At 40.0% G+C, this 27,691-nt stretch overlaps 1 protein-coding gene across 11 annotated transcripts in view; it reads right to left on the minus strand.

The window, feature by feature from the left end:
- L3MBTL4 (L3MBTL histone methyl-lysine binding protein 4) overlaps window positions 1-27,691 on the minus strand; it is a 449,236-nt gene that overhangs the window by 161,185 nt on the left and 260,360 nt on the right. For all 11 annotated transcript variants that reach the window (XM_050767472.1, XM_050767468.1, XM_050767469.1 and 8 more), the window contains one exon: window positions 20,055-20,157. In XM_050767472.1, coding sequence (XP_050623429.1) covers window positions 20,055-20,157 — 103 coding nt within the window. The remainder of the gene's footprint in view (window positions 1-20,054; window positions 20,158-27,691) is intronic.

Consider the following 27,691-nt stretch of genomic DNA (forward strand, 5'->3'; position numbering starts at 1 on the left):
AAGTATTTGAAACTACATGCAAACTCTGTCTCTCAAACACATACACACACACGCACACACACACACACGCACACACACACACACACTTGCTCTGTCTCAGCTACTCCCTTTTGCTGGAATATCCCTCCTATCTCCCTTTGTTTGGCTAAATCTTACTCATCCTTAAGGACTCGTCAAAGATACCACCTTTTCCCAGAAACTCTTCTAGAAATCCCTCAACTGGATACAGAGATGCTCACATGACCACCTATGGCTCTCAAAACATACCTTTCTGCACCACTGAATTAACTTTCTAGGTATCACTCATCTCCTTCCCCGACTGAGCTTCCAGATACAGAGATAGATCTTACACTTAGCACAGTGCTGGATGCCTGAGGACATTCAATACACGCTTGGTCAGTGAAAGAACAAAAACTCTGAGAAGAGAAGGGAACATAAACCATTTCCAGGTGATATAGTTTTGCTGAAGACTTAAGCACGTATTTTTATTGAAGATATTAATGCAAACTCTTTTACTTTTTCACCAATCTTAAGTTTCTACAGTGTTTTTCTCTAAAGTACCTAGCTAGCTCTTCTACTCAGAAGAAACCCCTAAAAACACAACATAAACATTTTATTAACTACTTATGCGACCTTATTTTAAAACACTGGTAAGTAACAACAAAAGGGGTTAACTAAATGAACATTAAATGTTTTATTCTTTCAGGGGCTTGCAGTGTGTTTGCATATATTATAGAAAAATAGTACTTTGATCCTCTGGCCCAAATGCTCACATCAAGGTAAAATCACATACTTCAATTTGGCCAGAACTTTCTAATAGATTTGGCACAGGTTTTTTTTGTTTTTTGGTTTTTTTTTTGGACTAGAACAGTATTCCTCCCTTCAAAGAGCTTCCTTTGCAAGGCTGAGCTCCACTTCGGCTGGGTGGCTCACAGCCAGCTCATCCCCGAATTTCCACCAGTTATTAACCATTACAATTATGCCAAGTCACAGGTAGTGAAAGAGAGAGCACTGGTTTATTTGCCACCAGCTGCTGACTTGATTTTTCAGAAATATGACAGCCAGGAACACTGTACTAAAATCCTTAGCACTTACCTCTGCGAACAAAAATTAGGAGCTGTTTGGAGCCACAGTCAAAAGGAACCTGAAAATGCAAACAGCTGACCAATTGCAGATGGCACCTAAATGCCGGGCACAGTATAACGCAGAGATTTTCCTTGTGCCCAGGATGTAACATCAGTCTGCTGCTTAACACAACATGGTTTTTAATCCTTTTTAAAAAGTCTTTTTTAGTGTTTGTGAATTAGCAGCAAAGAATTCTTAGATAAACGTGTGGGTGGTAGGGATGAGAGAAAGAGGCAGGGTGTTAGGCTTGAATGCGTATGGATCACTGTTCAGGAAATACTCAAAATAGGGATATCTGCTGTTTTATTCCCCCGAAGATTTGTATGATCTATTTTGTAATCTAGTTTAAACAGTAAAGAAGCCAGGCCTAAGGAACACCATTTGATAGAAGACCACAGCTCTCTCATGTATGTGGAGGCCTATGTGTCCCAGGTTTAATTTGAGGGAAAAGAACAGGATTTTTTCTGATATGTCTGATATGTCTCTCTGCAAGACCTGTTGTCTCACAGAAAGAAACATCATTTCTCTAGCCTAGTTCTGCATATATGTCTGGGAATTTGAGAAAGAGTATCAGATGAGTAGTCAGAAGACTAAAAGCTAAGCATAAAGGAAGCAAAAACAGACCAACAACTGGGTAACATGCCTCCAGAACACGAGGCTGAAAAGCAACATCTCCCAATTCCTAATTCAGGGAAATTTAAACATTTCACTCTGTTCTATTAGTTCACTTTCAATCCATGACAGAGACGTGCAAAGCAGACTGAAGCCCAAGCTGAGTCCTACGGACTGTGAAACACTACTGAGGGCCTGAAACAGCACAGATGTGTTTTCAACCTCATTAAAACTGTGCGACGCTTGGTCCTCCCAGGTCAGTCTCGGAACTGGCCACATGCCTCCCAAGGCAGTCTACAAGCCCAGGGGCCTGGGGCCTGCTTGCTAACGGCCTTTACACCGGTCATCACTGTTTCCTCTGGAGTGTCATGAGGTGGCTACAGAAAGGGAAGGAAGACTGGATGGCCCCTCCCAGCTTGGCATTACTAACCTAATACATCAGACTGTTGCCTGGGCTGCAAGGGCCGGCTTGTGGAGAAACTTGTGAGTAATGTTAGGAAGGCTACTCTGATTTTCTTGAGGTCATTTTTGTTTGAAAAGCTTTTAAAAATTGAAGTAGAACTTAATATAGAGTGCCCAGAATGTAGGTGATCTTCTTCACAACTGACCATGCTCCTAGAACAACCACCAGGTCAGAAAACAGAACATAAACCCAGAGGCCCCTCCACGCCTCCTCTTCCAGTCACTCCCTGTAGGGGTAACCACAAGGCTGACTCTTAATACTTAAAAGACCCATGTGTCTTGCTTCTGTACCTTGCATGAATGGTGTCATTCAGTATTTCCTATTCGTGTTCAGCTTCTTTCAATGAGCTTTACACCTGTGAGCTTCATCCAGGTTGTGTGTAGATAGAGCCACTCATTCTCAATGCAGTACAGCGTCCCACTGTGTGAATGGGACATAATTTATTTATGCACTGTTGATGGGTGCTTGGGTAGATTCAGGTAGGAGCTATTATAAATAGCGCTGCTACGAACATTCTGGTACATGTCTTTTAGTGAGCTGACGCACATACTTCTTGGACATATGACTAGGAATAGGATTGCTATATTTCTTGAAGTTATTTTTGGCATTTACTACATAATTGATGTTTACAACATTCTATAAAAAAGCCCCAAGGTCAAGTCTCCATTAATTACACACAGAATTATCTGTTGTCCATTCATTCTTGAACTTTCTGCAGCATGTACTATTATAACTGAGGTCAATGCCACTCTATTTATTTTAGTAAGCACCATGATCATTTACAGATGCACAGTACCACATTATTTACTTTGGTTTTTTGCCCTGGCATTTCTAACGCAATCCTAAATCACCCTCCACCCCAGCTACTGCTATCAAGAATAAATTAAGAAATTTCAGTAATCACAACTAGTTCTTATAAATAGGCGATGCACCTCTTCCATCTGGCCCCACATAAAGATAGGCAAGTGAATATGAAATCTGACATGTGCAGGCACTGAATTATAATAACAGAAATTGGAATATGATGCTATAATTATCATATCATCAAAATGAGAATGAGACAAAGGGATAATTAAAATCATCATACCCAGCTTAATATTTTCATAACTAAAGCTTTTATTCCAGATTGCTGATTTGCAAGTTTCTTATTGATATTTCATGTCTTACAAGGAGCACTTTCATAGCCTTACACACCAAAGGGGAAGCAGACATTAAGGTAGCTGTTGCTTCTTTATTTTTTTAAATAAATTCTAACAACTACCATTGTTTCCCCGTGTGTGTGTGTGTGTGTGTGTGTGTGTGTGTGTGTGTATGTATTTTGGAGTTGCGAATCAAAAGTTCATGGTTTGAAAAGAACTCTGAGGATCATTATGTCTTGGCCTTGTCTCACGTGAGAAAACTGTTCTTAACAGTTTCCTTAACGGCTGATTATCCAGAGGTAGTAGGTTTGTGTGTCATTTAGGATCAATTTCCCTTTCTGACCTAAAATCTTCCTAATCTATAAGTGAGAGGCATAATTTCAACTACCACTCCAGTTCTGAATATACATCTGGGAATAGGAGAAAGAGTATCAGATGAGTAGTTATAAGACATTTAATTTAAAATCAGCTCTACCACTTATGAGTTGTGCAGTGATGGGAAGACGCTATCTGTTCAAGGCTCACTTTTTAAATTCATAAAGTAGAAATAATAAAACTTACATCATAGGGCTGCTCTGTGTATTAAATAATATATGTGAAAACATTCTGTTAGTGGTTAAATGATACACAAATATAGCATATTATTATGATTGTTATTATTAACTTGTACAATAGACACTTTCCAAAGGAAAAAACATCAACATTCAAACTTTGAATCAAATTTTGCCCATCCTATTGTCTACACTACAAGTAACTTCCAAAAATAAGTTGTACTATCAACTTGATATGATTTGGTTGTGTCCCCACCCAAATCTCATCTTGAATTCCCACGTGTTGTGGGAGGGACCCAGTGGAAGCTAATTGAATCATGGGAGCAGGTCTTTACCATGCTGTTCTCATGAGAGTGAATAAGTCTCATGAGATCTGATGGTAACATAAGAGGGAGTTTCCCTGCACAACCTCTCTTTTTGCCTGCCACCATCCATGTAAGACATGACTTGCTCCTCCTTGCCTTCCACCATGATTGTAAGGCCTCCCCAGTCATGTGGAACTGTAAGTCCAATTAAACCCTCTTTCTTTTGTAAATTGCACAGTCTTGGGTATGTCTTTATCAGCAGCATGAAAATGGACTAATACACAACCTTATCCTCATTCATAAAAGGAAGATTGGCCATGGCCATGTTATCTCTTTGAATTATAGCCATTGTCTTTAAAGAATGGTATTTATCCAAAAATTTAAGAAAACAGAATCTCCATGAGAATTATATCTTTAAATCTAACTTATAGGTTTATAGTATACATGCAATATACATATTATCAATACATGGTAGCAGGAGACTTTGTTATCATAGTCTATAACCATGAAACTATAGAAAGTGACAAACTTCCTAAACTTAGGAATGTTATTTCTTAGAAAAAAAAATCAATTTTAATTCACATTACAGTTTTCCATGTATTCAGATTAACTAGGATACATTCTTAAACAATTTCAGTAATTCCAAGAAATCACAGCATGTTAATTAAAAGATTGTATTTTCTTTTTTCCTGTGCCTAGTAGACAATGGAACAGTCATTAATCTTGATTCTTAAGGCATCTTTAGGAAAGGGGGTTATTCTAACCCAGTTCCTGCTGCTAGCAATAGCTTTGCAATTATGGGCCTTACATTTGGAATACAGATCCTGGACTCATGATATTCACATTTTATTAAACAGCGAAATGCACATATGAATAAGTTTCTTGCAACTGGAAAAAGTCCTGTCCAGGCAGTATGCTGTTGATCTTAGAGAATTATGTTGTGATGTATCTCTTAAACAATATTGATAAGGTTTGGCTGTTTCCCCACCCAATCTAATCTTGAATTGCAGCTCCCATAATCCCCACATATCATGGGAGGGACCAGATAGGAGGAAACTGAATCATGGGGGCAGGTCTTTCCTGTGCTGTTCTTATGATAGTGAATAATTCTCATGAGATCTGATGGTTTTATAAAGGGTTGTTACCCTGCACATGCTCTCTTGCCAGCCACCATGTAAGATGTGTCTTTGCTACTCCTTTGTCTTCCACCATGATTGTAAGGCCTCCCCAGCCATGTGGAACTGAGTCCATTAAACCTCTTTTTCTTTACAAATTATTCAGTCTTGGGTATGTCTTTATTAGCAGCATGAGAACAGACTAATATGAATATCACAGATATTTTAACTAAAAACGAAGTAAGAAATCACCTAATCCAATCATCTTGTTTAGCAGATAAAGAAACCAAGGCCCAGAGATTATATGAATTTGTCCTTTGTCCTACTACCTGGCATTACAAGGGTTATTCTTAAGTTACTTTTAGTTAAGGGCTAGGCCCACTTGAAACTGTTTTCACTTTGAAAAAAATCAGTGAAGAAATGACAGTTTCCATTCCAGGGATGTTTATGTGTTAGGATCAACCAGTGTATGAACTCCTTGGGGTAAAGACTTTGTAACTGCCATCATTCCAGGTGTAAGGAAGGCCCACATCAGGCTGGTAAATGCTGATGAAGATGGTAAGAACAGAGGCCAGGAAAGCTGCCCAGGAGGCATAAGGCAGTCACCACATGAAAACATCTCAGTGGAGGGATGAGAGATCAAATTAGCAATTTAGAACATTCATTGAAGTGATTTTCCTAGTACTCAGAGGGACAGGATGAAGAATGGAAAATGATGAGAGAAAAGATGAGAGTCACAAGGGATAGATGTAGAGGATCCAATGTCATTTGATAGAAATTCTAGAGAAAATGTATCTTGAATAGACATAGATGTTGAAAAAATACTCAGAGAAAAAAATGCTCTCGTACAAAGGAGGACGTTAGCCTCAAACTGAAGAAACAGTATTAGAGGTAAATTTAATGAAAAGAAAACTATATATAGACATATATAGGGGCATTTTAAATTATATATACAGTATACACACCAATACATGCAGTATACTATCAATACATGGTAGCAGGAGACTTTGTTATCATGGTAAAAACTAGAAGATGATAGCAAGCAACAGGACAGAGCTCTGAAAGAAAAAGGTCTGGGCTTAAACACCTGTCTCCCATCAAATTGCTTTCAAGGGTGAAATGCGTTTTCTTACATGCAAAGATTTTAAATGTAATATGAAGGCACCTAGACAAATCAAAACAACTCTTGAAGTGTGCTAGAACAAGGAATAAAGGAAATTAAGTAAAGAAATAAGGAGGAAATTGAGGCTGGAAAGGATAAGAGATTACCACTGGAATCAGTAAAGGTGCATGGTAGATTTAAATTTTAAATCGCAAAATTCATTTAGGTCCTTTTTTTTTTTTCTTTTCTTTCCACGAGTTGATCTCTATCATTTTAAAAATGGAAGGAAAAAAGAGTGAGGTATGTATCCTCAAATCTAATGAACACAACTAGATATACTGAATTAGGAAAAGAAAAAGATAAATATTTAGCATTTCCTCTTTCCCAAAAGAAAGCCAAAGATTAATGTTCTCTAACGACTTTGATAAGTAAGTAAATGTAGGTTTAGAAATGCATCTGAAAAAAAAATTAGAATAACCAATAGAATAATGGAAAACATTTGGGTGGATAGATGCCCTTACTTCTAAACTAGAAGTTATTAACAACATGTGGAAAAGGAAGGAAGGAAGGAAGGAAGGAAGGAAGGAAGGAAGGAAGGAAGGAAGGAAGGAAGGAAGGAAGGAAGGAAGGACCCCTCCTTTGTCCTACCACTAGCAGCAAGAACACAACAAAAGATACAAAATATTTAAGGCATAAAGCAAGTTGGCATATATACAGTTTATGTTGTACTTTTAACAAAAATTGCAAATAGGTTAAACTCTCTCATCAACAGGGAAAGGTTATTGGATGGGATTTTCTTTCTTTTTAAAAAAATATTTTTGTTAATAAAATAATTTTTGTTCTGTTTTGTTCTTTTGGAGACAGGTTCTCATTCTGTTACCCAGGCTGGAGTATAGTGACGTGATCTTGGCTCACTGCAGCGTCGACCTCCTGGGCTTCGGTGATCCTCCCCCTCAGCCTGCTGAGTAGCTAGGACTACAGGCACACACCACCACACCCCACTAATGTTATTTATTTTTTGCAGAGATGAGGTCTTACTATGCTGTCGAGGCTGGTCTTGAACTGCTGGGCTCAAGCAATCCTCCTGCCTTGGCCTCCCAAAGTGTTGGAATTACACGTGAGCCACTGTGCCTGGCCTCCTTTTTAAGACAGTTACAGATATACTTTTCACAAAAAGCATACCTAAATAAAATACCATGTAAGGCTAAAAATAGAACAGACAAATAATTTCTGAACAGCCACATGCACAGCCATGAATTTTGTTTGGCACTATTAATGTGAGACAAAGAAGCAGCCAAGGGAAAATACAGGACTAAGAGTCATTTCTAACTAACATAGAATCCAGACCAAAGACACAACAGTATTAAAATTTATGGACCAAAGAATATAATATGTGCTCAATGTAACTCGGGAATTTTTAACAACACAGGAAACTATTTTATAGTTTATTGAAAGACAAATGACAAAAAAAATCTGTATATTCTGTCTGATTCTACCCATGAAAAAATTTATAGGTATATACGTGGAAAAAAACAAAAAAGACACAGATTGAAGGCATATAACATAGTAGTTGGATTACGGGATTATGAGTGGTTTTTATTTATTTTTAAATGCTTCTTTATTATTGTCTAAATTTTCAGTATTGACCATAGACTAATCTTGTAATAAAATGGTATCATTTTAAAATAATGTATAATTGCAGTATTTGTAACTTTTCAAAGAGAATGAATTTTCTTTGTTTATATTTTACTCTGAGTTTGGTTCTCAAGGTGACTTAAAATTACCAGCTTTCATCATTTCAGCTTCTCCTTAATCAATGTACTGCTCTTCTCACATGGAAATAAACCAAAGCCGTATCTGCTTTCCTCATAAGGATACAGTTCCTACAACCTTGGCAATTTATGTAATTTAGAATGTCGCACTTAATAAAATCCTTAGAATGCATCAAATAATATAGTACCTTTGGAAATCAGTGCTGTAGTTGCTACAAAATTAAGCATTTCATATGTAATTTTTTCTTGAAGAATTTAGAAAAAATCATTGAATTCTCACATAATTATTTCCCAGTTCAGTAAAATCAGACCTATACATTAACCTTGAAGAATTTTATAGTAATGGATAGAACTGATTTAAAGACCTGTAACTGATCTTTTGGTACACTGTCAATGTTTTTACTAAATTGGGTAATTAATCATGTCATTCTGAGAATTAAAAGGTTCTTTAAAATCAGATACTCTTTTTCCTTTTGCTTATGAAAGTAAAAATACATCTGCAAGTTTATTTTTAAATTTCCACCCAGTTCAATTTCACTGTGTGGTAACATGATGTCAAGGAAAATGACAGACCAAGTGACAAAGGAATCAGATAGATGTAAGCACATGTCACTGAGGTGGTTTCCCAGCATGATAAAAATTTTAACTGAAGGTGACACTAAATTAAGAAGTACTGTGCATAAAAATTAAAGCTGTGCCTTTGGGAACCCTTTTGAACATAGTGTTTCAATCAGCCACTGTAAATTCACAAAATTTACAGAGCCAAACTAAACACAATGAGAGCTTTTACTTTCTATATCAAGCTTGTCCAACTTGCGGCCCATGGGCTGCATGTGGCCTAAGATGGCTTTGAATGCAGTCCAAGACAAAGTCATAAGCTTTCTTAAAACATTATAAATGATGAATTCCTTTTAGCTCATCAGCTATCATTAGTGGTAGTATATTTTGTGCGTGGCCCAAGACAATGCTTCTTCTTCCAGTGTGGCCCAGAGAAGTCAAAAAAATGGACACCCCTGTTCTACACGATGACCGTGCTATTGCGATGACTTAGAACAACTAGAGAGAATAAGAAATAAAACCACAAACTATTAGCTGAATTATTATTTGGTAGGTAAACAAAGTTTTAAGAATAAGTTAGAGAACACATAGCAGATTGGAAAATGGAATTCATCCTTTGTCCTTGCGAATAAATCCTTTCTCTCCCTACTAAAATAGCAATAAATGAATAAAAGAGTATGAATTCATAAAGACAAAGCACGATGCTGGCAGATGAGAAAAGTGAACACATTTTTGAAGACAGAAAACAGATAAGCTGAGAGCCAAGAGTCTGCAGATAGAGGATGCTATAAAAACATACCAGGAAAAGTTTGGAACAGTCTTCTTCGATGGAAGTAACTTTCTTACTCAAAGGATAAGGTCTCCTGACAGTGGTAGAGGGGAGGCTCCTCTGCAGCATGCCTGGGCCCTGCCGGCCACCCCTCCCAGGAGTTCACCATTGGTGGACTCCAGCAGTGCACACAAAGCCTCACACCAGAGTTTTTTGGTGTCTCACTCTAAAAAGTGAACGAAACAGAGACTACCAGAATTTGAGAAATGCCTTTAATATAATGGGAAGAAGTCAACCAGCCTAACCAAAAACAAATCAAAACAAAAAGATTGGGGGAAAAAAAGAGTCAATGCAGGGAGCAGAAAAAACAACTCCAAACATTATCAGAGAGGTAAGAAAAGCTACACAATCTATCCATCAAGAACAGGTTACAATCAAGAGCAAATCAGAAAACAAGAATGTATTCTCAGAAACTGAAAAAAAAAAAAACACAGTATAATCAAAAACTTCAACTGAAGGATTAGAAGACAAACTTGAGGAAATATTTCATAAAAGAGAATAAAAGACAAGGAGTGAAAAAGTTCTGAGCATCAGCTGAGGAAAGCAAACAGAGCAAATAGAAAAGAGAGTATTATTGAGAAATAAAATGAGAACACCTCCCAGAAATAAAAGAGGTGAGTTTCCGGATTGAAACAATGAATGGACAAAAGGCCAATTTCAAATCACCAGGGATAAATAAAAAATCTCTAAAAATGCCCAGGGAAGTGCAGTTCTTGCAGAGGGGAGGGGAGTGACATGATGGAGTGTGGGAAGAGGAACAATCCCATGGGTGGATTTAAATTTGAACGAAAGCAGACTCCTCAACAACAAAACGGTTAACATAACATGGAATGATGGCTTCAATATTCTGAAGGAAAAGGATTTCCAACTGGAATTCTACCCATGGCTGAGGAGACACACAAGCTATTTCAGTTAGAAAAGTAACTCCCTCCCACAAACTCTATCCCAAAAAGTCAGGAAATGAAGAACATAAATTGGTGAAAAGAATTCTCCAAGCCAGGAATAGAAGCTCTAAGGAAAGGGAGATAAAGGGAATTCCAAGATGGAGGAAAGACCTGGAAGGCAGCTGTGCAGCAGGTCTGGAGAGAAAGCAGTTCAGATGGAGGAAGGGCAGAGGGCTATCTGTGGGGTGAGAGGAGGATTAATGGACTCTGATGTGTCTGACTGTAGCTGAGTCAAAAGCCAGATGGAGAAGTTTGTATTTTTAGGTCACACTGTGATACAACCAGACGGTGTTCAGTCAAAGCCAATCCAACAGGTAGGAGGATGGCTGAGGAAATGTTTTCCTTGAATGGGAAAGGCTACTTCCAAGGATGACAAGAGATACATGCCTAAGAGATCAGGGGCCCGAAGGGGTTCTCACAGGCTTCCATTAAAAAGAAGGTCAATGATGCAAAACCAACCATTACATGTAAAGTCAGAGCAACAGAACAGGAATTCCAAGAGCTGCACCTCTAGTTCCTTCCAGAACGGGTGTCTTAAGTCTCAGAATAATGCCTGGACTGTCCAAAACAGTTTATCAGCTATACATGTACTTATTGTTTTACTGTTGTAGTATTATTGTTTTGTTCCAAAATATCAATGCATGGATACTCTTAACAATTTACTGGAATTGTGTGTGTGTGTGTGTGTGTGTGTGTGTGTGTTCCAATTCACTCATTTAATCATTCAGTTTGATATTTCTTTCCCTTTGTAATCATTTTTAAAAATTTGTATAACTTTTTGAGATGAAAGTTGAATTAGTTCTCTTTCATTCTTTCTTACTGAGTAAGGTATAGATTTCTCTCTGAACATATGTACTATGATATCCTAAAAGTTTATCTCTTCAGTGTTCTCATTATACTCAGTCTAGATTTTCTGAGATTCAGGTCTGGGTTCTCCTTTGATCCCATTATTGCTTAAGTGATAGTTATAAATGTTTTTGCATTTGTTCTAGGTGACTGAATTTTTTTTCAACAATTTCTTATTTCATTGCATTTTGATCAAAGAATAGGTTTGATGTTTTGTTTTGAGAATTCACTGAGCTGTGTATGGCTTAACAGTAGAGTTTTGAAAAGTGCTTTTGGGTAGATTTATTCTGTTTTCAACTTGATGTGTATCTTTAGTCACTCTTCCTCCTTTTCTTAAATCATGTTATTCAGATTCTGTATATTCTTATATCTGTTTTGCCTGTTTACTCCATCACTCTCTGAAATGAGTAAAGTCTCCTTATATGATTTTATTTCTCATTATATTTTCTGCCATTATACTTTCCAAAACATGGTATTATACCCTATAGTGAATAAAGACTATGTCTGTTTGAGTCTCATCATAAAATTGAATCTTTTGTAGTGCAAAGAGCTCTCATTTACAGATGAAGAAATAAAGTTAGGAATAGTGGGGCGATGTGCCTCATACTACAGAGTGAGTGGTCAGTCTGGATGTCCAGTTCTGGTGAGTTCCAGGCCTTGAACATGACTAGTGAGACTGACACCCCCCACCCGCCACACACACACACTCACTCACAAAGGGGAACAGATGTGAAAAGAAGAAAACATCTAAAATAATTTCCATCATTATTTTTGAGCCGACAGAACAATTCCAGGTAAACCCTGAATAGAGGGTGAGTTCTCCTATAAGTTTCCACTAAGAGCACCCAAAAATATCTTAGATTTATCTGATACCCCCAACCCCCACTTCTGAGCAGCAAATGCTCCTCTTCTATTTCTTTGCATTGTTTAAGGTTTGACACTTCAGCCACATATGCTGTGCCCTGTGTCCCACACAGGAGTTCTGGGGCAAGAGGCCTTCACATTGTAACAATATCTGGCTCTCAAAGTAAATAATATAATTATTGGTTCCTAAATAAATTACCTGTGTATGTTTTATGACACAGAGTTAGATCAAGTCTTCTGGAGACTGTGTTCTACTCATTTGGGGGAAAAAAAAAATTTCATATCTAATCCTGGACCTTGGCTCAAAAGCAAATTTACATCTTGTAGTCCCAATATTGTCATCTCTAAATATTCCTATGTTAACAAATACACCTACTTCACTTTATTCCCTATGTAAATTCATGCAAATAAAATGTAAATTGTGTGATAATTGTGTGCCCAAAGTCCTATTTTCATACAGATAAGAACTGATGCAATTTATTTCAAATAATTTATCCATATTCTACAAGAATTCCATACAAGTTTGAGTATTATTGCTAACACCCCTGACTATTTTAATAAAAGCTAAAATAAACCTATCTAACATCCATCTAAAAAGGACACCCAGGGTCCACCTCATCTATTAAAGTGAGGTATTATTTTCAAATGTTGTTACTGATATCTTGATGTCATTGTCCTCCTTGTCAGCTGTAGAAAATAAGATGCTGACAACTTATTTTAAGAATACTGTTTACTTCCTTTCAAAACACCAAGGCTTCAATATCAGAATCAGAAATTCTGATTTGAAATGGTAAAAACAACATTTTACTTGCAAGCACTCCACTGCCTGGGAGCATTTTCTAGAAAAGCAGCTGAAATCGCCACCTTCCTTAAAGTGGAGCACTACATTTTCATGCTTTCCCCCAGGCTTTGGAAGCAGGAGTCAATCAAGTTGTTTTATACTGGTCCTAGCCAAACTGGAGGGGCTTGCTCTTTTGTTTTGTTTTTTCTTTTCTTCTTCTTTTTCTTAAATATAAGAATATTTGCCTAAGAATCTTCTGAACTAGAGACTGCAAGAAGTGCCTTGTAAAATGACGCCTCCCTGCTAAAGGGACATACCTATGACAAGAGGAAAAAACCTTTTATTTTGGAATATTCAAGTTTTACTCATTTAAATTCATTAGGAAACTCCAGCTAGAAATGATGATTATATTAATAGCACATCTAGGAATCTGGGAGAATACAGCAAAGATTTAAAAATTTTATCTCTTGCTTACCATCTCTGATATAAAAGAACAAAATGTATAATGATAACTTCAGGTGTTTTATGGAAAATTTCTAGCATGCATGCACGTGTGTGTGTGTGTGTGTGTGTGTGTGCAAGTGCATGTATATAGTATTCTCAAAAGATACTGCCCAAGGTAAGTACTGAAGAACAATACTTTCAATCTTTTAGAGCTATGTAAAATTTAGACTACAATAACAGTAAAAATATAAGAAAAATGCAGGGATTATGAATGGTATCAATTTTTTACAGTTAATTGCAAGAGGATTTTAGTAAATTCTTAACTTGTATACATAGTTACATTTGTAAATTGATTAACTGGGTAAAAAACAATGATGAAATGATTAAAGCAAGAGAGACATGCCCAGCATTTCCTAGAGCTAACCTACATTACTCATGATCCGCACTCTCCAACGACACCCTTTCAGCCAACAGTAACTCCGTCAAAGATTTATCCTCATGCCTTGAAGACAAGGAATTTTGAATTCCTTGTATTAAGACAAAATGGCATTTAATATAATAAAATTTGTTTGCATTGCCTTTCACAGGTAAGTTAAAATGTATTTATCTGATGGTTTACATGCTTTATAACTCCCCAACAAAAACGCAAGGTCAAGAAACATCCAGTTCTCTAATTTTCATGTTTTCCATTCTAGATAGATGCTAGCTGCAGGTACTTGTTCTTTTTCATTTTCATTTCTGAGACCCTGGAATCATGAAGCTTTTGGAGACCTTGCTCTTACTTGAGTGCTCTCTAATAATGAGGTCTGGCACTGGAGAAGAGCTGAAAGAATTCATCACATCGGCAGCCCTGCGCAGATCCTGGAGACAGGATCACCTCTCAGGCCTGCTGTGTCCCTAAAAATGTCCCATTCTTCTCACTATCACACTTTCAATATTTCATTTTGTTCTCTAAACTTCATAGAATGCTTTTCTTTAAACCCTTCTCTATTTTTATATTCTTCTCGTTCATTCAGAAATTCTGAGGCCAACCTTTAAAGGCTACTTATCTACTTTAGTAGAGAAACTTAAGTCAAATATTCTCCTGATAATTAGATAATAGAGAGAAGAACATCAATTAGACCCCATTTACATTATGTCAGATGAGAGAAAGTTCAGAGAAGCTGCTGGAACAAAGGGCAGCAGAACCATGGAGTCTCTGTCCACAGCCTTCTCAGAATCCAGTAGGGAGAGGTCAGTCAGAAACACACAGGCCCAGCGCAGGAGGCAAGCCGGCTTTGCTGAAGTGGAAGGAGAGGCTTGTGTGAGATGCTCCGCTACCTTAAAGAGCAGTCCAGGAACGGTCGGTGTCATGTTAGCACCAGCTCCACAGGAGCGGCATCTTCAGAGAAGACAAATTGCAATACCGTGGTGTGACTAACTTTGGGGATAATGATTCCAGTTTTGAAGGAGGCATTAAGACGGCCAGTCACTTCACAGAAGTACCTGTGCTCAAAATGCTACGACGAGAGGCCACAGTGCGCCAGACTCTCTCAGGGCTGTCTGACAGAACTCTCGGGGATGATGGACATGTTCCATACCTTTGCTGTCCAATACGGTAGCCACTAGTCACAAGGGCTGCTGAGCATCTGAAATATTGCCAAGCGTGCCTGAGGAACACAGAGGCAGGTGACTAGCGAGTACCATAGTGGGGTGTTACAGCTCTAGATCACACACGCACACACACACACACACACTCCCCACACACACAAACAGAAGGCCTGAGGAAGACGATCTCCATAGCTATATATTCCTAGTGCTGTCTAGGAAGTGGCTCCATCAACTCCAGCAGAGTCCTCGCTAATACAGGGCACCCTCCCAATCATGGGTTTCTCCTCTCCTCTCCCCTTCTGTCCCTCATCCTTCCTTTTTCCTCGTTTCCTCCTCCCCTCACAGAGCACTAATATTACAGTAGGTACAAGACATTGAACAGATTGTGAAAAAAAAAATGGAGGCAGCTAGGCAGACATGAGCAAGGCAGGAGAGGCCCCCTACCCCAGGAATGCCAGGCTACCATCAGGTGATGGTCAGGTGGTTGTTAAACTGTCTATCTAAAATAATAATTGGTCACAGCTGGTGCCAGGAAGAGGCACCCTCCCAATAGAGAAGAAACACCTGAAACTGGTGATCAGCAGCTCCCTGATAACATCTCAGGAGCTGGGTGAGTGGACCCAAGCATGTTTGCTAAGAGGCAAAATGGCGGAGTTTAACTGGTACGTGACCTTCCTCTAGGAACATTCGACTGGTAAGGGGAAAACGCCTCAAATGAGCATGTACACAACTTCAGTAAACGCACTGTGCATATGGCCTGTATTAGTCCATTTTCACACTGCTGATAAAGACATACCTGAGACTGGGAAGAAAAAAGAGGTTTAATTGGACTTACAGTTCCACATGGCTGGGGAGGCCTCATACTCACGGCGGAGGGTGAAAGGCACTTCTTACATGGTGGGAGCAAGAGAAAATGAGGAAGAAGCAAAAGCAGAAACCCCTCATAAACCCATCACCCATCAGATCTCCTGAGACTTGTTCACTATCACACGAATAGCATGGGAAAGACCAGCCCCCATGATTCTATTACTTCCCCCTGGGTCCTTCCCACAACACGGTGGGAATTCTGAGAGATACAATTCAAGTTGAGATTTCACAGGGGACACAGCCAAACCATATCATTCCACCCCTGACCCCTCCAAATTTCATGTCCTCACATTTCAAAACCAATCATGCCTTCCCAACAGTTCCCCAAAGTCTTAACTCATTTCAGCATTAACCCAAAAGTCCACAGTCCAAAGTCTCATCTGAGACACAGCAAGTCCTTTCCGCTTATGAGCCTATAAAATCAAAAGCAAGCTAGTTACTTCTAGACACAATGGGGGTACAGGTATTGGGTAAATACAACGGTTCCAAATGGAAGAAATTGGCCAAAACAAAGGGGTTACAGGGCCCATGCAAGTCTGAAATCCAGCAGGGCTGTCAAATTTTAAAGCTCTCAAATGATCTCCTTTGATTCCAAGTCTCACATCCAAGCCACACTGATGCAACAGGTGGGTTCCCATGGTCTTGGGCAGCTCCACCCCTGTGGCTTTGCAGGGTACAGCCTCCCTCCTGGCTGCTTTCATTGGCTGGTGTTGACTGCCTGCAGCTTTTCCAGGTGTATGGTACAAGCTGTCAGTGGATCTATCATTCTGGGGTCTGGAGGACAGTGGCCCTCTTCTCACAGTTCCACTAGGCAGTGCCCCAGTAGGGACTCTGTGTGGGGGCTCTGACCCCATATTTCCCTTCCACAATGCCCTAGCAGAGGTTCTCTATAAGAGCCCCACCCCTGCAGCAAACTTTTGCCTGGGCATCCAGGCGTTTTCATACATCTTCTGAAATCTACGCGGAGGTTCCCAAACCTCAATCTTGACTTCCATGTACTCACAAGCTCAACACCATCTGGAAGCTGCCAAGGCTTGGGGCTTCCACCCTCTGAAGCCATAGTCCCAGATTTATGTTGGCTCCTTTCAGTCACCGCTGGAGCAGCTGGGACACAGGGTACCAAGACTCTAGGCTGCACACAGCACAGGGACCCTGGGTCCAGCCCACAAAACCACTGTTTCCTCCTGGGCCTCCAGGCTTGTGATGGGAGAGGGTGCCACAACGGTCTCTGACATGGCCTGGAGACATTTTCCCCATGGTCTTAGGGATTATCATTAGGCTCCTTGCTACTTATGCAAATTTCTGAAGCTGGCTTGAATTTCTCCTCAAAAAATGGGTTTTTCTTTTCTACTGCACCATCAGGCTGCGAATTTTCTGAACTTTTATGCTCTGTTTTCCTTTTAAAATGGAACGCTTTTAACAGCACCCAAGTCAACTTTTGAATGCTTTGCTGCTTAGAAATTTCTTCCACCAGATACCCTAAATCATCTTTCTCAAGTTCAAAGTTTCACAGATCTCTAGGGTAGGGGCAAAATGCTTCCAGTCTCTTTGCTAAAACACAACAAGGGTCACCTTCGCTCCAGTTCCCAACAAGTTCCTCATGTCCATCTGAGACCGTCTCAGCCTTATTGTTCCTATCACTATCAGCATTTTTGTCAAAGCCATTTGACAAGTCTCTAGGAGGTTCCAAACTTCCCCACATTTTCCTGTCTTCTTCTGAGCCCTCCAAACTGTTCCAGCCTCCACCCTTTACACAGTTCCAAAGGTGCTTCCACATTTTTCTTGTACCTTTTCAGCAGTGCCCCACTCTACTGGTACCAATTGTACTGTATTATTCTGTTTTCACACTGCTGATAAAGACATACAGTGGACTGGGAAGGAAAAAGAGATTTAATTGGACTTCCAGTTCCACGTGGCTGGGGAAGCCTCAGAATCATGGTGGGAGGTGAAAGGCACTTCTTAGATGGTGGCAGGAGGGGAAAATGAGGAAGAAGCAAAAGTGGAAACCCCTGATAAACCCATCAGATCTCGTGAGACTTATTCACTATCACAAGAATAGCACGGGAAATACTGGGCCCCATGATTCAATGACCTCCCCCTGGGTCCCTCCCACAACATGTGGGAATTCTGGGAGATACAATTCAAGTTGAGATTTGTGTGAGGATACAGCCAAACCATATCATGGTCCCTCCCAAGTGCTGGCAGGCCACTGCACATGTGGACAGTCCACTCCAATGAAGAATCGGGGTGACGCAGGAGAATAGGGTCTAGAGGCAGGAAACCTAAGGCCAATTCACCCTGACTCCCTAGAACTAAATGAAAAGAAAATCCCCAACTTTCCACTCTCAAGTAACAAAAGGACCAGAGGCTACTCCCTTTGCACCCCCGACGCCCTGCTTTTCTGCATGAAAGATGGAAAATTGAAAGTATCTCTGATTGGTTGTAGACAGCAACCAGTTGTGGACAGCAACCAATCAGATGTTTGCATAGCAGCGTAACTTTGTAACTTCACTTCAGCCTCTGATTCATTGCTTTCCACAACCAATCAGACTGATTGTTGCCCACTACTTCATCTACATAGGGTGTACACCAAGTAACCAATGGGAAACCTTTAGAGGGTATTTAAGGCCCCCTAAAATTCTGTAATGGGGATCTTGAGCCCCTCTGCTTGGGCCTGCTCCCACCCTGTGGAGTGTGCTTTCATTTTCAGTAAATCTCTGCTTTCGTTGCTTCATTCTTTCCTTGCTTTGTGTGTTTTGCCCAATTCTTTGTGCCAGACACCAAGAACCTGGACTCCCTCCACCAGTAACAAGGGCAGAAGAAATGCAACCCCTGGAATTATGCCAATGTATAGAAACCCCAAGGCAAGGCCTAAATGGCTTACTTGACTCTCTCAAGTTGCCCTCCTGGCCCTCTTCCAAGTGCACTTTACTTCCTTTTGCTCCTGCTCTAAAACTTTTTCATAACATTTCCCTCTTGCTCAAAAACTTGCCTTGGTCTCTCACTCTGCCTTAGTCTCTCACTCTGCCTTATGCCCTGGAACGAATTCTTTCCTCTGAGGCGGCAAGAATTGAGTTGCTGCAGATCCGTGCAGACTGGACACTGTTAGCACTAAGACGTCTCCTCCAGGTCCAGCTCCATGTTCACAGTCTGAGTCCCACAGATTTTCACAAGTCACCAAGCAGTCTTCATGTCTTTCTTTTGTTTAATGGATGCTATATTTTTTTCTTTTAAGTGTTAATAGATTTATGCATATCACATTTATATTCATGTATGTGATTTAGGAGTGCTTATCACTATTATGGTGGCATTTCCTTTGATTCAGTTAAAAATGTTTTAGGCACTAGTTTCCAGGATTGCCTGAGAAAGCATGGACTTCCTGTATTACACTTAGACCCTTTATTCAAACAAATTTTTTCTTGCTTCATGTATTATATGACTTAATCTTTTCTCTTTATAATAAACTTTTCTATGATGTTTGTTTATATATTTGTGTATTTGAACAAATTTGATATTAATTCTTTCAGTCTTAATTTATATATTTATATATATCACCAATATAAATAATGTATCTATACATTATTTACCAACTGATAAGGATAGAAAAAGAAGCAAAGGCTTACATATTTACTTATATTATTTTTCTTTAAAAGCAACATCTGTTCATACGGATACTGTCAAATACTTAAAACCTGGGCATATTCTGCAACATAACTTCACACTAGTTTTCTATTCTTTTATAGAATTAACTCCAAATGAATAAGAAAGAGAGAAAAGGAAATAGAGGCAGGAAATAGAAAATGAGTGGAAAAGGTAAGAGGCTCTGGAATTTCTCTGGAAGAAAGCAAGTCTCAGGACAGGGTAGTGGGTGTATATGACAGTGTGCATTTGGTAGGAAAACTGTCACAAAACAGAGATTCTGGGACATGAAGTGGGTCTGGGAAACACCTCATAATTCCAAGAAGGTTCTAGAAGGGCAGAGTTGCAGGCAGAGGAAAATGTCAAGGAAGGGCCTCGGCAATACAGACGTGGGAGTGTCACAGGGGCAGCTGGTTCCATGAGACTCATTTATGATGCTCCATGTAGCTGCTAATCTGCAGAATGTTTCCATTCATCCGGGAAATAACTTAAGTAAGAAAAATGTTACCTGTGATGTCCTGAATAACGTGGACCACGGATATGGCCTATTCCTCGGCACCCGGGAGTAGGACAGACAGCTTGACCTGGAAGGATCTTCAGGTCATTCCATCCTTCAGGAAGTAAAAGAACATGCCTTGAAAACACTCTCATTAAAGAAGACTGCGAATCTGAAATATGTAAATGATGCTAATTAAGACTTTACAAATTAAAAACAAACCATCACCAAAAACCACTTACAGGTGACTTACGATGTATTAGTAATATTAAATTGTTTAGCAGAAAATACCAGTGCTGTAATAAATAACACTAACAGCACAATCCATATCAGAGAGAGAGGAAAATGAATAAATGAATAGGCATTGAGGAATTTTTTTTTTCTTTGAGACTAAGTCTCACTCTGTCACCCAGGCTGGAGTGCAGTGGCGCATCTCGGCTCACTGCAACCTCCGACTCCTGGGTTCAAGCAATTCTCCTGCCTCAGCCTCCTGAGTAGCTGGAATTACAGGCGTGCACCACCACACCCGGCTGATTTTTGTATTTTTAGTAGAGACAGGGTTTCACCACTTTGGCCAGGCTGGTCTTAAGTTCCTGAACTCAGGCAATCTGCCCGCCTAGGCCTCCCAAAGTGCTGGGATTGCAGGCGTGAGAAATTTTTAAAAATAGATATGGGAACATTCACTTATTTCTTTCAGAGATTAATAATGGCATAGGCAATACAGCCACAAGCTGAGAACGCGAGTATGTAAGGTCTGCTTTCTGGTCCTCGGTGAAGCCTCCACTCAACCACAGCAAGGATCTTGGAATACTAGACAGAAACCAGGCTAGTAAACAGGGTGTGCTGAAGATGGCAAACATGGACCTACAGCACACTTACTCAAGTGGCTGTCAAAGCTAGGCAAAGAAAGAACTGACATTATGCTACTCTATGCTACTGCTATACTGTACCATATGCTACACTGTACTATATACTACACTGTACTATATATTGTACTATACACTACACTGTACTATATGCTATACCATACACTATACTGTACTATACACTACACCACACTATATGCTGCATTGTGCTATATACTATGCCATGTACTACACTGCACCATAAGCTACAGTGTACTATATACTATACTCTATGCTACACCATGCTGTAAGCTACACTGTGCTATATTGTACTATATACTGTACTGCATTGCACTGCACTGTACTCTAACCATGCCAACCAGTCTGTCAATCTGAAGAGGCAGTCTACATCTAAATATTATCCGTAGCAAAACCTCCATGCCCTGTTCTGTGATTTTCCTCAGTATTCTCTGCCCCCTAAACACACATGCACACACACACACACACGTGCACACACACACACACATGCACATTCACACATATCAGTTCCTGGAACACCCCATCCCATACCTCCTGCTGTTCTGCGCCTTACTTCCCTGACAATCCCACACTTTCCTTCTCCCCTCCCAGCTCTCAGACTTCCATTTCCTGTTCAACAAATTCCCTACTTCCTCCTCCTCATCTCAGTATTCCCCATTTCCCAGTCCTGGTTTCATGGGGCTGAAGACGTGGCTTCCCACGCCCTCCGCAGGGGTCACATGCCTCCAGAGAGGTAGGGAAGTCTGGCCAGTCTTCCTCTCTGTGCCTCCTCGGGGCCACACCTCTGAGGCTCCTCTTCTGAGTCTGCTGCCTTGGGCTTCCACCATCTGCCCACTGTTTCCACATCACTCCGGGAAGACTTCGGCACTGGTTCTCCACGTTCTGCTCTCTCCCAACTCTGGCAATTGCTCAGGCACACTCAGGCCCCATGTGCTCATCCTGCCGCTCTGCCACCCCAGCACATCAGTCACTTCCTTGAGCCGGTGGCCCCCAACTCATCTGGGCCACACAAAGAAAACCCTCTGGGTCTTGTCATCACCCAAAATGGCTTTGTTTCCAAAACCCCACCTGACCACAAAATCATATCCTCCCATACTACACGTGTGTGCTCAGGTGCCCAACTGCTGCTGATGTTTTCAACGTCAGTGGAGTTTCCAGGCCACTAATTTCCCTTCTCCTCTTCCTCAGTCCCTTCTGAGGGGCCACAACCGCCTTTCCTTGTCTAACTTAGATTCTATCAATTATTTGATCCTCTGTTGCTCTCTGACTTTTTAATCACGTCTGGCTGTGGGGCGGGGGTGGGAAAGAGCCAACCACGGATCACCCAAAACAACCTGCTGCTCTATGTTTTGCAAAACTAAGTTCTCCTGGGGAAAAAATGCGCATCATGCAGACGAGGTGTTACCAAAACACCTGTCTCCCACACTGCCACTGGCCTGCAGCCTCAGCCCTGCTAACTGAGGACCGGGAGCCTGTGGACAGAGCACCTCCTCATCACCTGCCCAGCACTTCCCCTCCTTCCTTTCCACTGTAGTGTGGGGCGTACTTTCCCCTCTCCAAAGCAAATCCCTCACCACCTATGCTTGATCTCATCACCTCCCATTCTCCAGGATCTGTAAGCTATGAGGTATTTTAATCGCTCCTTGACTATTGACCAACATTTAAACATACTCCAGTTTCCCCATCATAAAAACAAAGGCAAAAGAGAAAACGAAAGTTTACAACTCTACTTGGATCCCACATGCCCCTTAGCTGCTGTTCCCCGTTTCTTGTTCAGAGCAAACTTCTCAAAGTAGTTACCTCCTTCTCCTCAGGGCTCCTTTCCTGAGCCACATGTGTTTTAACACCATCCCACACATTAGGATAACATCCCTCATATTGGGACCTAGACTCAGTCAGTACTTTCATGAAATCTAATTACAATGTAATACAAATTTGTGGTAGACTATGAGTGCCTCTGAAAGGAAGAACTATGGATTACTTACCTATTCCGCAAGCACTTACACTATGTGCTCAGTAAGTGCTTGTGGAATAGGTGTTTACTGAAACTGTATACTGTACTATATGCTACAGTATGTAGTTCAATGTATAGTTGGTAGTCTCCTTCTGGAATTGCTGTTGTCTGCTGGCTTTGGCAGCATCACACTCTGACGGTTTTCCTCCTGAACATGAGGATTCTTTTGTAATCTCCTTTGCCAGCATTTCCTCCTCTAGTCAACCTGAAATGTCAGGTAACATCCTCAAGGTTTGCTCCTGGGCCATCCATTTCTACGGCTTCATTTACCAACTGCATGCTCACAGGCTACAGCCCAGGCATTCTTGAAGTTCTACACCAATGTATCCACCTTTACACTTGATGTCTCCATAGTTATTTCTTAAAGTCATTTCAAAGTCAGTATGTTCAGACTGAATCTTTCGTCTTGTCCCCCAGCCTTCTTTTCCCCTAGAGCAGCTCATCTCCATGACTGCATTACCCTCCCTCCAGGAGCTTGGATCCTCGACATCATTTCTCCCTGGATCCTTCACATCACCCGTCCCTCATTTCATGACACCCTATCAATCAGTCCTCAATTTTTCAAATATTTCTTTTACCTCCCAACTTATCTTCATTGCTACTATGACTGGCCTAATCCAAAGCCATCTTCCTGATTGAAGAATTGCAACAGTCATTCTTCACTCTTCCTAATCTATTTTGCATCTTGTAATCAGAGCCATCTTTTCAAATCACAGATAAAATCATATCACTTCTCTCTTAGCACATTTCAAAGGCTTCTCATTGCTGTTAGGACAAAACCTCAAATTTTTAACCTGGCCTGACTGATTTATGATTGGACTTGATTTTCCTCCTCATTCAGGATTCTGCATCCATGCTGGCCTTCTCCTGTTCCGTGAACCTGCCAGGTTCTTTCATACATCAGGGCGTTTGCATGCTGGCAAGAACATTCCACTGTCCCCTTGGATGACTCCTTCTTATCTTTCACATCTTGGCTTATATTTCACTTCCTCATGCTAATTTCTGAGAGGAGGTTAGGTCCCCATTTTATGTAGCACCTACCTCAATTACAAAGTAAATAATTATTTGTTTAATGTCTATCTCTCTTATTAGACTATAAGCTGCAGGCATGAGTCTAGTTCACCACTGTGTCACCAGTATCTAGCCTGACACATAGTTAGTGCTCAGTAAGTGTTTGTGGAATAGGTCAGTGTTCCATAGTTCTTTCTTCCTTTGAGAGACACTCATAGTCCAGAAAAGCAGCTTATATATAAACAGCAAATTTGCATTATAGTGAAATTAGGTTGCATGGAAATACTGACTGAGTTTAGGTCCCAATGTGTTGTAATATTAAAACAAATATTTAAGCCTCAAATACATTTTCATTACATTTACTGAACCATAGGAAAGTGTCTGAAGCACATCTTATGTTCTTATGACTTTGTGAAACACATTGAGGCATAAATAGAGAAAAATAGAGCTACTCTATTCAAAGCCAGCGTTTGGAAACAGCTTTTTAAAAAACAACTTTTAAACAAATCAGAGGAAGAGATGTTTGAAAAACTGTAAAGAGGATCGACATGGTGGCCCACGCCTGTAATCCCAGAACATTGGGAATTTGAGGTGGGAGGATTGCTTGAGGTCAGGAATTTAAAACCTGCCTGGGCAACATAGAAAGACCTTATTTCTACAAAAAAAAAATTTGTTTTTAAGTTATCTAGGCATGGTGGCATGTACCTATAGTCCTAGCTACTCTGAAGGCTAAAACGGGAAGATCTCTTGAGCCCAGCAGTTCAACCAGTCTGGGAGACGGTGAGACCGTATCTCAAAAAAAAAATTGTAAACAAATCCTTCATTAAGAAATATGCTTGTGTCATTCAGTAAAAAAAAGGATCTAAGAGAAAAGAAATATATAGTATATAAACAGTTTTCTCTAAACTGGATCTCACAATACATTATCCAAGCTATCATTACAAAGGTCTGGAATATTAAACCCACAAATAAAAAAAAAAATACTCTCCATCAGCCAGCCCGGATGGAACTCTGTGTGGACAACATTCTACACACACAGTGACCTTTCAGTGAATGCTACTTAATATTGTTTTCAGTACTATTTTAATGTACTTTATTAAATTAAGTTTTAAACCGATGTTTTTAATATTTATCAATGCATATTTATCTCCATATCCCTGACGGGTACCATCAATCTCTCCCAGGTAGAGCTGGAAGGAAAGGCATGACCTCAACTAGGGGAGAAGAGCCATCGCATTAAGAAGTACAGCAAAAGACATAACAAAGAAAGTATCGAGAAGAACAGGAAATAAAAATGCATGGGACCAGGCAATTTTCTCATTAAATTTTGTATGACAAAGTATAATAGGTTGAATCAATGACAAATGAGACAAGGAGCCATCCACTGGGGGAAAGAAACCTGCAAATTCTGCAACAGTTCACATTATTGCTCTAAGATAAAGGAAACCTACCATCAAATGAATGTTTTTGTTCAGAAAATAATCATATTTTTGCCAAGAATAGCTTACTATAATTTAGACATTTAGACTATTAGGTCTCAAGAAGAAATGTTCTCAGCTCTAACTCACTTTTTCAGAAAGAGCATCCCTGACCATATTACCCATTCTTGTCTTCTTTTTACCACTTTTCCTGAAATTAGTTTTGTAGTTTATCTGCTTCTATCACCTGTCTCCCCCTTCACTAGAGTGAGGACATTTACCTTATCTAACTTGTCTACCACTGCATCCCCAGCACCTACTAGAACAGCGAGTGGCAAGTAATAGATACTCAACAAGTACATTTTAAGAGTGGGAAGATGATAATAAAGACAGCAATGGCTGGGCGCAGTGGCTCATGCCTGTAATCCCAGAACTTTGGGAGGCTGAGGCAGGCAATCACGAGGTCAGGAGACCCAGACCATCCTGGCTAACATGGTGAAACCCCATTTCTACTAAAAATACAAAAAGTTAGCTGGGCGTGGTGGTGGGCGCCTGTAGTCCCGGCTACTTGGGAGGTTGAGGCAGGAGAATGGCATGAACCCAGGAGGCAGAGATTGCAGTGAGCCAAGATCATGCCATTGCACTCCAGCCTGGGCAACAGAGTGAGACTCCATCTCGAAAAAAAAAAAAAGCAACAATTAATACCTGGAAACATTATTTTATCACAATGCTGTGAGATCATCGCTATTTTATTCTCATTTCAGAGCTCAGCTTGTCTGAAATCCCTCTCTGATCTTCTGTTTCTAAATATTATGAGCTACTTGCTGTATCAAGCAGCATGAATAACTCCTAATTCATTGCAAATCTTCTATGAAAACTTTTACTCAGGCAGCAGTAAATCTAATGGCAAGATTCTTTAGGAAAGGACAAAAAGGAAAGAAAATACGCTTTTAAACTAGGAATTATCTGAATAATGAATAATGTTTTACCCTAACATGATACTATTGTTAAGATGTCCTCATGGAAATCCCCATTCACACAGAAATGCATGGTTACTACACGCAACCCTCTTTCCTTGCCAACCAAACTCTGATTTTGCTCAGGGCAACAATGTGCCCAGCTACACACATCCTCTTTCGCAGCCTCTCTTAAATCTGGTCATGGTTACTTGACACTGTCCTGGATAACAGGACCGAAGGGAAAGGCACTGTAAGGACAAATGCTTTTCTTTCCTGTTAAAAGGGCGAAGATGACACTGGTACTGCTTTGCCCATTTCCCCCTCCTTTGGACTCCCTGGAATGCAGATGTAAACACTCATGAGATGATAAGCACCAAGACAAATGCAAAGGTGTTGAGGGAAGAAGAGAATAAAGGAAGACAGAGCCTGGGCTCACAATACTGCCATCCTTGGACCTGCTACACCAGTGATCTGTCATGCAAGAAAAATAACCCTCTCTTTGATTAAACCCTATGGTTTAATTTTTGTGTTACTTGCCAATAAAAATTTCTAGGATAAAACAGCAATTTTATTTTGATTTTTCTTTTGTGAAATCAAGCAATTGTCCTTAAAAGAAAACACTCAAATTGCATGTAGATTTTAGACATATTGTCAGGTAAAGATGATGTAAGAGATCAAGGCAAAAATCAAGAAATAAAAGAGATTGTACTTATCTCTAGAAAATGAAAAAGGGAACTGTCTTTTCTTATTCCAAAATGATCCAAACTGGTGACTCTGGGTGATGTCACTTATTATTATACCTAAAATGGGTTACAGACTGAGAACATCATCCTCCTTCTAAGAATGTACTTTCCTCTCAGAACTGTAATTTTATTTGGTGTACAGATGCCCATAGCACAGTGATAATGCTGACCCTGAAGCAAATTAAGATGATCTATTTGTTTAAATATATAGACGACTTATGGATTGATGTTGGCCAGCATAAAAAATAAATAAATAAATAAGGATCAAGAGTATTACTATCTTTATTTCAATACTAATTACTCACTGCTGAAACAGTACTCGGTTCAACCTGATTCATTTAGCAAGTTTTTTTTTTTTTATAATAGAGAAATGACATTAGTGTTGGGTGATAATATCCACTAGAAGATGTGCAAACACTGCTTCTTTGAAAAGGGAAATAGATTTAAATGTCACAGATAACAGGCAAGTTAAGATTTTATTTTTTTCTTATTTTTAACATAAAATTAATTACTGAGGGTTATCCATTCAATTAAAGAGATACTGCAGGTTTATTAGATGCTGATGTTCCCTTTGCTAGGGATATGGTGGCAAACCAAAGAGAAGGCCCTGCCAACGGGGA

This window comes from Macaca thibetana, chromosome 18 (assembly GCF_024542745.1).
Source record: "Macaca thibetana thibetana isolate TM-01 chromosome 18, ASM2454274v1, whole genome shotgun sequence".
In the NCBI taxonomy this organism is placed as follows: Eukaryota; Metazoa; Chordata; class Mammalia; order Primates; family Cercopithecidae; genus Macaca; species Macaca thibetana.